Source organism: Polistes dominula, unplaced genomic scaffold, assembly GCF_049000335.1.
Source record: "Polistes dominula isolate Pdom_NZ unplaced genomic scaffold, Pdom_raw_medaka contig_19, whole genome shotgun sequence".
In the NCBI taxonomy this organism is placed as follows: Eukaryota; Metazoa; Arthropoda; class Insecta; order Hymenoptera; family Vespidae; genus Polistes; species Polistes dominula.
The window spans coordinates 107251-122001 of record NW_028301058.1 but is presented as its reverse complement, the minus strand read 5'-3'; the positions used below and the strand labels follow the sequence as shown (position 1 = coordinate 122001).

The 14751-nt window shown below is 27.6% G+C and overlaps 3 protein-coding genes across 7 annotated transcripts; 1 reads left to right on the top strand and 2 right to left on the bottom strand.

Annotated features, from left to right (window-relative positions):
* Positions 1-21: 21 nt before the first annotated feature.
* Positions 22-4998, bottom strand: LOC107073241 (astacin-like metalloprotease toxin 1). 5 transcript variants are annotated; one of them, XR_001476705.2, is made up of 7 exons: positions 4563-4998; positions 4000-4437; positions 3635-3906; positions 3288-3558; positions 3026-3194; positions 2835-2907; positions 2070-2739 (listed from the first exon to the last, which is right to left on the bottom strand). XR_001476705.2 is itself a non-coding variant. In XM_089175918.1 (6 exons), the coding sequence occupies exons 2-6, from the start codon at positions 1845-1847 to the stop codon at positions 22-24; spliced, it is 1173 nt and encodes a 390-aa protein (XP_089032044.1). In that variant the 5' UTR covers positions 1848-2739; positions 2835-2910. The 5 variants fall into 5 exon arrangements, 4 of the variants coding, with proteins under 4 accessions (XP_089032044.1, XP_089032043.1, XP_015189287.1 ...); XM_089175918.1 differs by lacking the exons at positions 3026-3194; positions 3288-3558; positions 3635-3906; positions 4000-4437; positions 4563-4998 and adding exons at positions 22-426; positions 496-632; positions 744-1079; positions 1462-1611 and having other exon boundaries at positions 1703-2739; positions 2835-2910; XM_015333801.2 differs by having other exon boundaries at positions 2070-2907.
* Positions 4999-5202: 204 nt separating this feature from the next.
* Positions 5203-10431, top strand: Nbr (exonuclease mut-7 homolog). Its single transcript, XM_015333800.2, has 13 exons — positions 5203-5545; positions 5613-5753; positions 5910-6094; positions 6183-6421; positions 6571-6752; positions 6851-7039; positions 7162-7353; positions 7434-7583; positions 7724-7999; positions 8083-8243; positions 8322-8738; positions 8815-9005; positions 9104-10431. Exons 1-13 carry the CDS (start codon positions 5398-5400, stop codon positions 9462-9464), a joined length of 2832 nt encoding a protein of 943 aa, XP_015189286.2. The 5' UTR covers positions 5203-5397; the 3' UTR covers positions 9465-10431.
* Positions 10432-10628: 197 nt separating this feature from the next.
* On the bottom strand, positions 10629-13969 carry Spg7 (SPG7 matrix AAA peptidase subunit, paraplegin). The gene is made up of 9 exons (XM_015333776.2): positions 13544-13969; positions 13209-13472; positions 12878-13109; positions 12469-12777; positions 12209-12377; positions 11796-12148; positions 11204-11700; positions 10979-11104; positions 10629-10898 (listed from the first exon to the last, which is right to left on the bottom strand). Exons 1-9 carry the CDS (start codon positions 13724-13726, stop codon positions 10737-10739), a joined length of 2295 nt encoding a protein of 764 aa, XP_015189262.2. The 5' UTR covers positions 13727-13969; the 3' UTR covers positions 10629-10736.
* Between the last annotated feature and the right edge of the window lie 782 nt (positions 13970-14751).

Genomic DNA, 14751 nt, shown 5'->3' with positions numbered 1-14751 from the left:
TAGAACTCATTCCAATTGAAATTATTCAAAATAGTAAATATTATAAATTGGATAATTTACAATAGCAAAATTTGGATTAATAGAATAATATTCAGTACTATTTAAGTGATATTTCGATTGTGATTGTTTGATAGTCGAATTTACATTATCGGTTTTATTTAATGATTCATGTTCACTAGTTGATGTAGAATTTATAAATATTCCTACTTTTTTATTAGAACTTATAGTATTATCTGTTGTTGTACGTAGTTCTTCAGTTGTATTATTAATTAGTTTTGACGAACTGAATTCAGTTCCATTATTTTCCTCCTGATACAATTTGTCATTCTTATCGTAATACATTAGACTGCATTCATATGTTATTAATATTTTTTTGATATCATAATAAGATAATCCTAATCTTTGACCAATTTCTACATTTGGTATCTGTATGAAAATTATAAATACCAATACGAAAGAAAGAAATAGTAAAGTGAAAAATATAAATGTGCATACCTTGGGTACTATTGTTGCTAAGGACCTATCTTTAGAAAACGCTGTCATTGAATAATGCATTATACTACTATAATCATATGGCAACCCATAATAATTAACTGTATTAGCATCTAACAGTTTAAAATTAAATTGAGTTCCTGAGAATAGAAAATGAATAATATATACTCATTTGATTGTTCAAATTTCGACAATTTTTATATTATTTACAATGTCTAAATCAGTGTTAGAATTATTGTTATTATAATTACCTTCTCTAATGTTTTCCCATAAAATATATATGTATTCATCACGATCTGGTCTCATATGTTCATGATAAACGCCTAACGTATGCAATATTTCATGAAGGGCATGACCTATTATATTAAAACATGTATATATATTTAAGTTTAGAAAGCTTGACCCACTAATTGGATTACGTCCTAAATCAGAATAACATCCTCTCCTGTTTCCTATAATATTAACCCAACTTTCAACTGAATATTCCCCATTTGCATTTGGATAAATTCGTTGAAATTTAATACACGTTCTGTCCATTATTATCATCATTGCTTCTTGTAGAATATAAAATGCTTGCGGATTATTTTCTGTAGTAAAATACAAATATTTATCAAATTATTTTTATACGGTATGTCCTGTAATTGGTAGTAAAAGCAAGCAGGGAATAATTTTAAATGACAAATTCAGTCAAAAATGTAGAATAAAATTTGTTCTTATAAGGTTTTGTTTATTTTCAAGAGAAATAAGTTTAAAAGTTTATCAAGTAAGCAGCGTATATTTGATTCAATTTCTGACAAAATCTATCTATTCTACATTTTTGATTTACGTTCATTACCTTTCATGTAGAATCATCTCCTAATCGCTTGTACTATTAGTTACAGAACAACCAATATTAATAAATAAAACATTATTTTATTAATATTATAGATTATAAAGAAATAATAATAGCTTTATGCAAAAGTAATTTACCAATAAGTTCATCTACAGTGTAGTACACAATTCCATTTGGCCACAATTTATCTTTAAATGCTGTAAATGTTTTTCGAGTATTTGATATTTTAATATCACCCTCTTGATGCGTACCTTCCTCAGGATTATCATATTGTGACCAAGTATCAACTTGAATAAAAGTCAAATGATATTTTTAAATATAGTTCTACAGTTGCTATAAACATCAATATATCTATACTATATTTCTTATACTACTCACGTCTATAATTAATAGTAGTTTGAACCGTTGTATTTGATTTTATATTTTGAGAGTCATTCATTGGAAATGATTTGACATTATTTGATAGGGAAATAATTAACAAAATCAAAGGAACAAAGATAATAGAAAAGAACAAATTCCACATATTGGAATATTTTGTTTTTATAACTAGCACTCGTAAATTGATCGTCACAAGAAACTTGTTTGAATTTCAAGTCGTGACTACATTTTTGAAATTGTATTTTGTGTCGAACCGTATTGCATCCAAATTTAATGCTTTAACAAGCATGTCATTTCATTCTATTCCTAACTACTGATATATCAATTTGTTTGGTTGATTTTATTTGCGCTAGTTAAAACGTATAAATTGCTCGTAACAAAGTTTCTTTATTAAAATTATAATTGAAAATTTGTCATGCATAAGAACATGCCAATTAAGTTTAATCACCGAATGAAGCATAACATTATATAGATAAAAGCTTACGATTAAATTGTTCATAGATATAAAGTATTTTTTTTTTTTTATTTATCTTTTTCTTTTACAAATCCGTATAAAATATATATATATATATGCTTCTTATAGGAAACATTATACTGTACAGGTAACTTTTCTTATGTTTTACAACTTAATATCAAAATATAAATGCATAAGTTAGTTTATCAAAAATCTAAGTTATTATCTATAATAAAAAAAAAGATTTATATATATATATTATACTATTATAATAAATGCTCGAAGTAATTGCTATTACTACTTTCATTGCAATGAATATATCTACTTTACTACTACTACTTTTTAAATTACAAATTCTATAACATGATTCAGGCTGAAATATCTCGGAAACATTTGACACATTTCTATTTCTTCCAAAATTTGCTCTTTCAAAGCAAAAATATTATTTTCTATTATTCCCTGCATGGAGAAACCATAAGGTATTTTGTAAATTACTCGGTGATACCTCTCTTTTCCTTATTCACTGTACATCTTGTTACCAGAAGATAATTTAATCTCTTATGACAGCATAAATGTCGCCGATCTATGAAGAACAAAATCAAAAGACACATTAATTTTAAGAATTGCTTTAAATTAAGATTAATGTATAGTCTAAAAGAAAGATATTTTAAACTTTACTAGTTATAAAACTTGGTCATCGCCTTCATTAACAGCAATGGTAAAACTGGTGATCAGGTATGTAAATATAAAACTGAAATTTTTGTATAGAAAATATATGTTTGATGTACGTGTGAAAATGATAAACAAATATTTTATTTGAAATATACAATTCCATTTATGGACAAATTTCTGATTTTATATTTACAAACCTGGGATAATTAAATCCTGGTATATTACTGTGCACTTATGTTATTTTTCTTCTTTCTCTTCAAAAATTCCAGGATTGATGTAACAATGTTTATAAAAACCTTTGCATTCAACCGATACTGTTTGACAATAATTTTCAGTTGATGTCACTTTTCTCAGTCGTGAATCTACCTATAAATTAACATGATAAATTTCTGGTTATTTATATTTGAATGATAATATACACTTATGTTCGAAAATGATTTACTAAAGAGATACACTTACTATTTTGAATAAGTCACATATATGATGTTCACAAGCATGATTCATAAATACTTCACAAAATATTAGTATAAACCAACTACCAGTTACAGCATTACGAAAGGCAACATGTCCTGGTAGTGTAGCATATGCAATTAACATGTCAGAATAATTCCTAGTTCCTTCGTTTTTAGAACTTGAGTCAGAATTGTTTTTAGGTACATAATATTGAGATGAATCAGTTACCCGTTTAGGCATTGTCTTCCTTATTGTTGTGGTTTGTGTTTTGGTACCTCTAAAAAATAATCCTTTTGGTAACATAATATATAGGGGAAAAAAAAATAAAATAAAATATTATTAAACATACATACCGACATAATTGAAAAATAAATACTTTTGGTTTTCCTGCCAAGTAAGGACAAGCTGTGGATGTGAAACATTCTATAATGTCTGAACAAAAAACTTTTGTATGTTCATGTGACATATGATCCATGTAATCATCATCTACACCTTTTATTTCTGTACAATATTCTTCGCCCTTTCTGCCAGGACCACTGCCATGACTACTGACAATTATAAAACACGAATCAACATATTGTAATTCTTCACGTTTTGAAAATGATTTAACGCAATCTTTAATTTCCTAAAAAAGATTTTAAATTAGATTATATTTAATTAGTACAATTCATACAAATGATATAAATTATCATTTATAATTAATAATTTATTACTACACCTGTCCTGTCAAATCGCAATGCTTTTCAATAGAAAATCCCATTTGATGAAACAAATGGAAAAGATTTATTTGATCGTGTATCGCTGACGTCCTAGGTTTTTCTAGATCAGATTTGTAATCAATATTTGTAATAATTAAAACTAATCCACGAGGATTACTTGTCATTTGATAACATTTAATAAGATCATATGGACTATTTGCAAATTTATCACTTTTTTTCACATTTATCCATAAATGCTTCTCAGTAGATAATATCTCAGAAAAATAATTGTCGTTATTGAATTCAAAGCTATTTTTTGTGTGTTCATCTAACTGATCTGCCAGTTCTTCATGATTACTTTGTCTTAAACTCAGAAGTAGATTTTGGAATGCAGAAGGTCCTCTAGTTTTAATTGTTAACCAAATGTTTTTAACAGTTTCTTCTTTGTCAAAATTTTTCTATAAATAATTAATAAACATAACAAACAAACCAACAAACAAACACAAACAATATTTTGTTTAATAGTTTAAAAGAATAGATAAAGTAACTATTTTTGATTGACTAATTGATCAATGTTACTTACTTTCCATGTGGATATGTTGACATCGTCGATGTTAAAAATTTTATTTTCTATTAACTTGGGCCACAAATTCATTATATTAATTGTACGTACTGCAATATCGCAGTAAAAATCAATTTTCTGACGATCTTTGACATTCATTTTATCGCTTGTTAAACAATGAAAATTATCCTGAAATTGTCACTAAAGAGTTCAAAGTCATCGTTCTCAATGCTATTCTTAGCAGAGGAAGTTGCAGTTGCAGCTATTTCCGGTTTTTTTATTGTGACAAACCGCGCTGCACTTTTTTAAAAGAGATCAAAATATGTTATACATTTGAAAAAACATTCAAGATTAACAAACATCAAGATCAAGTGAATAATATAATAATCAAACAGTACAATAATATGTATATAGTGTAATTGACAGTTATCTTCAAATAACGGATGACATTTGACACATTGATGAGTCAGTGAATTGACGAGTGAACAATTTTTAGTAAGAAAAATATAGTATTCTTTGTAAAAGAAAATCACATAACCTAACTTTCTTAAAGCTAAAGTCCCTAGTCATTTACGTTCCTAGTTACTACAGACTAACGCTTCCTGTAAACCAATTACAATATAAATGGAGTATCTATAACAGCTTATGATTTATGCAATTTTTGAACGTATTTAACAAGGAAAAGATAAATTAGGGTCATGATAAAGGCTTTTTTTTTCAAATAGTGGTAATCAAAAGTAACGCTTTAAAATAAGATAATTGTATTCTGTTAATCAACATTTTGATGACTAAGGTTAAAAGTACCAAATAAAAATTTGTAACGTATGTCACGAGGCAATATTACAGTACAAGAATCATGGCGCAAGCGATGGTAAGCATCACAAATGAATCAACCCATCACATGGCATCTTGTCAAGAAAATTCCGATGAAGATTTATTCTTCAAAACTATAGATGAAGCTACAAAAATCTGGCTTAAAACTTTGTATCATATGTGGAAATTATGTAAGTATAATTAATTTTAATGTTCCTTAGCAATTTTGTTTCTCATTGAAAAATGCGACATTTTTAGGGAAAAAATCTACAGCAATTAACAAAATATTATTTGATTATTTTGATACCGCTCCAAATCCTTATTTGAGTACATTGAGGATTTTAGTAAATATACCAGATTTTAAACAAGCAAAAGCAGGATCGACTCTTTCCTTTACAGGTTTGTCCACACATTATACATATATATATGTATATTAATATGTGTATGTTTATATCTTACTAATAAGAAGAATGAAGTATATATTTTTAAATATACTACTACTTGTGTGTGGTATCTTTATCTTAAAAGAAGGTTGATGCATCTATTATATCGTAGTTATAGAAGAATTTTCAAAATGGTTAGTACTTCAAAAGGATAACTATAAGGAATGTTTGGTTCCTGATATGAAAATAGCAGCTTTTAAATTACTCAATCTTCATAAAAATATACAATTTGTTAAAATGGTCTCAAATATATATGAATTTATTGAACATAAAGAATTGTTTTTAGAAATGATTCAGGTATGCAAATGAAATTTTACACATCCAATTTCTAGATTTTGATATAATGATTTATATATAAAATGTATCATCACATCCATCATTTTAGAGTATGATCGATAAAAAAAAGTATAAAGAAGCGGCACAATATATAACTATGTTAAAGTTACAGTCATGTTATGATGATCCGGAAGTACTATTACTGCCTCTTATTTTACAAAATAAGTTAGTTATTGTAGAAGATTTTTTATTTGAATATCCAAATATACAGAAAATATTGATATCGTACTTGGATAATTTAGTCGCTCTAGGAAAAGATATGGGTAATAAATTAGATCAATATATTCAGTAAGTTTATATCATTTTTATATCAATAATAGCATATCTGTCTATTTGATGTCAGCGGAGAGACATTTCATTCTTTTTCACATAGAGAAAAATATGAATGCTAAAACTTCTTACATATTATTTGGTATTCAATGTATCATTAATTACAGAGAAAATGATATACCTGACTTCAAAGTTGAAACAATACAAATGCGACCACTAACAAAATTAATATCGCGTTTTGTTAAGCTCTATAATATTCCACCAGAATTGTGTCCAAACTTAAATCGAAGACAGAATAAAGGTGCATTACAATTTCTCATTCATAAACGGTTTGATGATAAAAGCTTAAGTAAGTTTATTTTTCAATTATATTTTATTTTATTAACTTGTCAATATTTTTGACACAATGTTGAATACTTTGAAATTCGTTATTTGATTAATATTTAGATACTGAAAGTTGGAGAGAAATGATAAAGGAAGCAGTAGGAAATGACAAAGAGTTGCAATTAGAGTGTGTCAAATTATTATCCTGGTTAGGTGAGACTAAAGAAAGTTTCTACTGGGCTAAAACGTTTAATATTCCTAAAGTTAAATGGTCATGGGACATTTGTTTACACGCAGATAATCATCCTGATGGTAAAATTAAAATTATAATATTAGATTTCAGTGTGCAATTTAAAAAGTAGAGACTAAACATAAGAGTGTTTTACACTTTTGGATCTATTACAACATACACAACAAGTATTCTTCATTTGTAGATATAAATGCGGGTGCTTCTACTAGCAAAGAGGAAAATTGCGAGGACAGTTCAGCTCAGTATCATACTTTAAAATTACCTAGAGATGCAATTAAACTTATAGATAATCCAAGAAAGTTTGAAGAATTTCTTAATAATGGTTTAAGTGGAATTAATATTGTTGGTATTGATTCTGAGTGGAAACCAACTTTTGGTATATAAATGAACTTTCTGTTTGTAGAAATATACAAACATTTCAATTGTAAACTATTTTTTAAAGGAATATTTTCTTAGGTATTAAAAAGACCCAATTAGCTCTAATACAAATAGCAACCAAGACAAATGCATATATAATAGATGTTATTAGTATAGGAAGCGAACTTGATCAATTGTGGACAGAATTCAATTTATTGTTATTCGAAAATAAACATATCTTAAAACTAGGTAAGAATGCTAATAATCATAAGAATGTATAATTACCTCCTCCTGACTGACTGACTGACTGACAATTATTGTACAATTAGGACAATAGGACATCTTGTATAAACTGTCCAATATAATGTGTGTATTTTTTTTTATTGTAGGTTTTGGAATAGCTAACGATATATTAATGATACGCAGTTGTCTACCAGCTATTTCAAGTAAACTTAATGGACAAGGCTATATAGATATATTATTTTTGTGGAGAAAGCTTGTAAGTAAATACAAGTTCGAATTTCCTCATAAAGGTGATACAAATTTTACGAATGAAAGTTTAAGTAAGTTAGTAGAAATATGTCTTGGGGCAAAGTTGGATAAATCAGATCAATTTTCCAACTGGGAGCAACGGCCACTAAGGGAAAGTCAAATAAAATATGCCGGTTAGTAATTTGAATTTGAATTTTACTCATTTGTCTTCTATATTATTTTTATATGAAAACATGAAATATTTATTTAATGACAGCATTGGATGCATATTGTCTCTTGGAAATCTATGAAACTTTGGCGAATAAATGCATAATAGAAGACATACCATTTCATGATATTTGTACAGAGTTACAGCACATTCCAAATACAAATAGCAAAAAATCTCCTACAAAATGTCCTAAAAAATCTCCAAATAAAGTATGTGTATTAAAATAAAACTATTTCAAGTATTATCTAAAAGGATTTTTGAATTATATGTTTATATTGTTTTTATAGTTAAAACTGGAATCAGCTCCTCTCCCTAGCAAAAAAGAAAATTCTCAAAATGAGGGTAATTTAAAACAATCGAAAAAAGTTCAACGAAAGTATTATCGTGTTCCAATACGTAAAAATTTCAATCTGCAAGAAAGTAAAGAAAAACAACTATCTCTTGTATATTCACAAGATCAATCTCTGGTATATACACCACCAACACCACCACCACCACCACCACTACCAAATCAATCCATCGTAAATCCACAAAATCATCCTATAGCAGCACATAAATGGCGTGTTGTATGTGATACAATGTTGGGCGGTTTAGCAACTAAATTACGTATGTGTGGATGCGATTGTTTATATTTGTTTGATAAGGGGGGAGAACGAACTGCTAAATTAGCAGTGGAAGATAATAGAATTTTATTAACACAAAGGGTAAGATCTTTTATAAATGATTCAACTATTTTTCTCTAATTTACAATATATTTTAAGTTTCATTATTATTTTGTAGCGTAAGCAATATTTACCATTAACGTATTGTTATAAAGTTATTTCAACCAAACCTAATGAGCAATTGCGTGAAGTGTTAAACCATTTTTCTGTCATTGTTACACAAAGGGATATATTCAGTCGATGTCTAATTTGCAATAGTGATGAATTTGTTGAAGTTCCGAGAGCCTCGTTTGAAAAACTTGTTGAAAGGTTTGTATAAAAGTTAATCAAAGTAAACGCGTTTATCATTTATTCGAAAATGTATGTAAAAATTTCGACTAATAACTAAATTATTTGAATATTTTCAGTTATATGAAAATAATTAAGCAACAAAATAATCATTGTGTTAAATTTGATGGAGTTTTGCCTGGAAATAAAAAACAAATACATCATGATACTAACAAAATCGATAAAGTTAGTAGTAGTAATGATAAATATAGGAAACAAAATCGTGAACGCAGATGGATTCTTAGTAGAAATACTATAAATATGGAAACGTGTACAACCGTATATAATATCCCAGTACAATTTAATAAAGTTCCATTCCAAACACCGAGGAGTATACAATTATTTTATATCTGTGAACATTGCGGAAATATTTATTGGAATGGAACACAGTCAGAGAGAAAACTTAACTCCACTTTTAAAGACTTGATTATAAAGGAATAATAAGAAATATAACATACGTATATGTTTAAATGTGAGATAGATTCTCGAAGAAAATATACTTGAGGACTAATATGAAGCACAAATCAAAATTGTCCTTATCGGTTAACAACTTCGAGCCAACGATAAGTAATTGTTCCTAGTATTTACAGCGCCAATTGTATAGACGCTTTACTGTCACTGGTACCCTGATTCGAATATATTGTTTATATATGAAGAAAGGCAGAAAATATTATCATAGTATATCTCGTTATCGTTCTTCCTTGCATTTATAAAATACTTTGACCCATTTGCTTCTGAGCTCTAAATAGATTTTACTAGTCCATTCACTGGTTTTATTTTTAACTATTTTCCTTCCAGCGAATGGACTATGTTATTATTGCATTAACAGCTTTCAATTTTTATATCCAGTGCTTGATAATAAGTGACATATAAAAATATGTTTGCAAATTGCAGAATGCAATTTACAGATGCAAACGGGTTAATATGAATGAATAACATATTTTCATTGAGTCTATTTCATTTCATTCGCGAATGTATAATTGCACTTTTGTTTCAAGAAAGATACCCTAATTGTAATATTGAAAATATGAAATGTTGAATAGATTATAACGCAATATACAGATATATATCTTATATATCTGTTATTGAGACAAATTTTTAATATATTTGAAAAATAATATTATTATTTAAAGATTTTTAACGATTAGTGATTGAACAGAAATAATTGAAAAATTAGTCATTTTGTATACGCATTTGTACGTGTTTTTGTTGTTTGTTTAGAAGTACAAGATAATGCGATTTTAATTTTATATATATATATGATGGAGTATATTTTAATTACTCAAATAATATATAGCGATTGTACATGTATTATTGTACAAAATCAACTTGTATTTATATTTTTTATCAATTGAAAACAGATGAATATGCGATGACAAATTTTGTATGTAATAAATTGTTTTATTTTCAGTTTTTTAAATTGTACGAGATGTAGGTTCAAATTTATGTATGTGAAGATGATTAACAAACTGATAATAATTACAAAAATGTAATCATTTATAGAAATATAATTATTCTTTTTACTTTATAATGAAAATTATAAGATACTGGTAAAAATGTTGACTTTGTTCCTTAGAGTAGATGATGACATAATGAAAAACAGCATTAATAATTTATCAATTTTATTATAATTTTTTTCTTTATTTTAATTATTATATATATATATATATGAATATTAATAACGTTTAATGTGCTTAATTAATGTTTAATTCATCATGTTGTTGCTGGATTTGCAGTTTGTGATTCAATGTTTGGATTGGATTTGATTAACTCGTCTATATCAATAAGCCCTTTTTTACCATATGGTGGTGGACCAATCAACTTTTCTATGTCATCATAAGTTAATGTTTCCTTTTCTAACAAATTTTCAGCTATCTAAACAATTAGAAAATACATTTTTTCATTACATGTCATAATTTAACATTAATAAGAAGTGAGATTTATGAGAATCATACTTTTTCTAGTTTATCTCTATTATCAGTTAATATTTTTTGTGCTCCTTCATATGCTTTTGTTATTAATTTTCGCGCTTCAGCATCCATTAGATTTCCTAATTGTTTACTGTATGGTTTCTTAGTTTCCTGTAAACAATAAGAATATATACTATAGAAATATATAGTTTAGATAAGAAAATAAATTATTTTAAAATATATAAATATAATAGAGATATATATACATACTTGACTAGTATAATTTTCGTCAAAAGATAGTAGTCCTAAAGCAGGACACATCCCAAACTTTTGTACTTGAAGATACGCAAGTTTTGTTACTTTTTCTAAATCATCTTGGGCTCCAGTTGTTATTTGATTAAAAACTACATTTTCTGCTGCACGACCACCTAATATCATGCACATCGATTCATAGAGTTCTTCTTTACTTTTAAGTTTGTATTCACTTTCGGTGTACTGTGCAAAACCTAACTTATGATTAGTTCTAGGTACAATAGATACTTTAAGTAGAGCACTAGTATATTTTAATAGCCACCCAATTAACGCATGCCCAGCTTCATGATAAGCAACAACACGTTTCATGGATGGTGCTATTGTATTACTTTTTTTCTCTATACCACCTATCGTCTTATCTATTGCATACATAAGATCTGAACCTTCGACAATTTTTTTGTTGTTTCTAGCAGCATATAACGCAGCTTCATTACATACATTTGCAATATCAGCACCTGTTAGTTTATTTTATGTGTACGTTTAGTAAGTAAATGATATAATCATTAATGCTTCCTTAAATATTCGAGTATAATATGTATACATTACATACCGGTAAAGCCAGGTGTTAGAAATGATAAATACTGCGAATATTTATCCGTATCTAGTTGCACGACAATTTTTTTTAAATGATATTCAAAGATTTGTTTTCTTTCTTCAATTGTTGGTAAATCTATTAAAATATGCCTATCAAATCTACCAGGTCTAAGTAATGCTTTATCTAGAATTTCAGCCCTATTGGTGGAAGCTAGAACAATGACATTCTCTGTTGATGTCATTCCATCCATCTCTACTAAAAGCTGATTCAGAGTACGTTCGGATTCATCGCCACTAAAATTGTCTGAAGATTCTGAACGCTGTTTACCAATGGCATCAATTTCATCAATGTATATAATACTGGGTGCTCTGTAAAAATATACAATACAATATTGTATATGTAATGTTGTATAAGTTTACCTTTTATACCTTTTCTTTCCTTCTTGGAATAAATCTCTGACACGTGCAGCACCTAATCCACCAAGTACTTCAATAAATTCAGATCCATTCATAGATAAAAATGGTACATTTGCCTCTGTTGCTACTGCTTTCGCTAATAATGTTTTACCACAGCCTGGTGGTCCCAATAATAAAGCACCTGCACACAAAAATACAAATAATTTCAATTGCTGCTTATACTTACATATACAATACAATACATTGTTATATTACATAGAAATATTATTGACCTTTAGGTACTTTAGCTCCGAGAACTTGATATCGTTTAGGTTGTTTTAAATAATCTACAAATTCCATAACTTCTATTTTAGCTTCCTTTAATCCTGCAACATCCTCAAAGCGTACACCTTTGCCATGTTTCATTGATGGTTCGACCAATGTAAATTTTGCACTTTTCAATTTACTTAAAAATGGCTTAATGCTGGGTAAAACTGAGACTCTACTGAAAAGTGTATACGCAAGGAGAGCAATACTAAGGAGTCTCAATAATTGTAACATTGGTTCGGAACTTCTATTATAAATCACTGATATTTCATTATCTTAAAAGAGAATATGTGAGAATATTAATAAAATTTAAAGTTGAGTAAATTCAAGCAATTAATATATAAATGAATCATTCATTTGTACTTAATTACTTACCTTTTCTTATACCTAGCTTTTGTTCTTCTTTCCTTAATTTTTCTTCTATCTTTTCAATCTCTGGAATATACATAGTATATATACGAAAGGGTACTTTTTGTCCTTTAATAATTGCTCCTGGATAAAGTTGTATTCTTACTAGTTTACTTATCGGATCCACTACAATTTCTTCCACTTCTCCTTTCTCTAACATTTCATGTACAAATTCGTGCCAGGAAATATGATTTGTGGCCTATTTACACATATTTATGAAAATAAACAAATAATCATTCATTTTCTATGAATTATACGTTTAGTAGATGTGCTGCTTACTCTTCTGGTGAATGCTTACCTCTGGCGTAGGAACCAGTATAAAATTGACAGAAATAATGATAAATACTATCAAGATGACAAATTTGATTAAAGTAACTACTATATGCTTTACAGGATCTGACCCATTATTTTTTGGCGATTTATCATCATTATCATCTTTTTTTTCATTACGTTTAGAACTTGTACTAAAATTTCTAGAGCTTTCAAATCTTAACAAGTTACATTGATTATTTAAAAATGATGATTGTACGATGCGACATTTTGTATTTGTTTTATTTAATACCTAAAGGTTAAAGTAATATTTCATTATTATAATGTTTTATTAATATTTCATTAATTAATAGCGACACTTACATGATATTCTTTTAAAACGGATAATCTTCTCAATTTAATAATATTCCCATTGGCATGAATATATTTAAGGTTAAAAATATTATTAATTCCATGTTTACATAGAATGTCATGTTTCGACGAGAAGTTTATTATTTTATGTGATATTAAATAATATCGATTCGGAATTTTTCTTAAATTTTGCATCTTTTGTTTATTTTATATCTTACTGTCACATACATTGGTGATGAAAATAACAGCGTACAATGTGTAACAATCTAAACAATTCAGTCTTTGTATAGATGTGACATCATTATCATCATTACACGTGAATCGTCACTTTAAATCCTGAGTGTCTCTTGTTCATCTAAATGAACAAACGAAAAAAAAAAACATCTTTTTTAATCTTTTTGAAAAATTACAGTTACTTTGTTAGTAGACGTATAAAAACAAAAAGAAAATATTAGTTTTACGTCATTTTTATATTAATCGATATTGTGTTGCATGCTAGTAACATTACTTTCCATCATGTAATATTATTTTGTTATGCAAGTATTATAGTTATTTCATATGTATTTCTCATTAGATTTAATTTCAATTTCGATTCGTAACATTTTGCAATTTAATAATATTTTTCAATTTGTTTCTTCATATGGTAATATCCAATGATGGTAAGGTAGGAAACTGTGTCATCTGTCGGTAAAAACAATTTTTCATGGTAATATCTGATGGTAATATCTGTTTCCTACCTTATCGTCGCTAGAGTGCGCTGAAACTGTTACCCACATCTGTCGGTAAAAATGATTTCGTATTTTATCTACACACGCACGGACGCACGGCGCACGCACGCAAGATGCACGCATTACGCACACTTTATTTTATAAGATATCTTACAAGAATAAAAAAAGTATAAGTATGTTTATCGATTCCATTATGGTTAAAAAGCTTAAGAATTATACATTCGTTAAGAAATTTCTTTTTTAAGTATAAACAAATAATTATGATTGCACTAATTAAACTTGGATAAAATAATAATAAAAGTATTAATAATAATACAAACATTTAGTTTTAACAATTAAAATGTTGCTATTTCTGTACTACAAATTGTTCTATGAGTAATAATATTAAGAAAAAAACAAGAAAAAGGTAAAAAATGAAGAGAGAGAGAGAGAGAGAGTGGACTACGATAAGAGGAAAAGAGGTAGGAGAGAGGTAGGAGAGAGGTAGGAGAG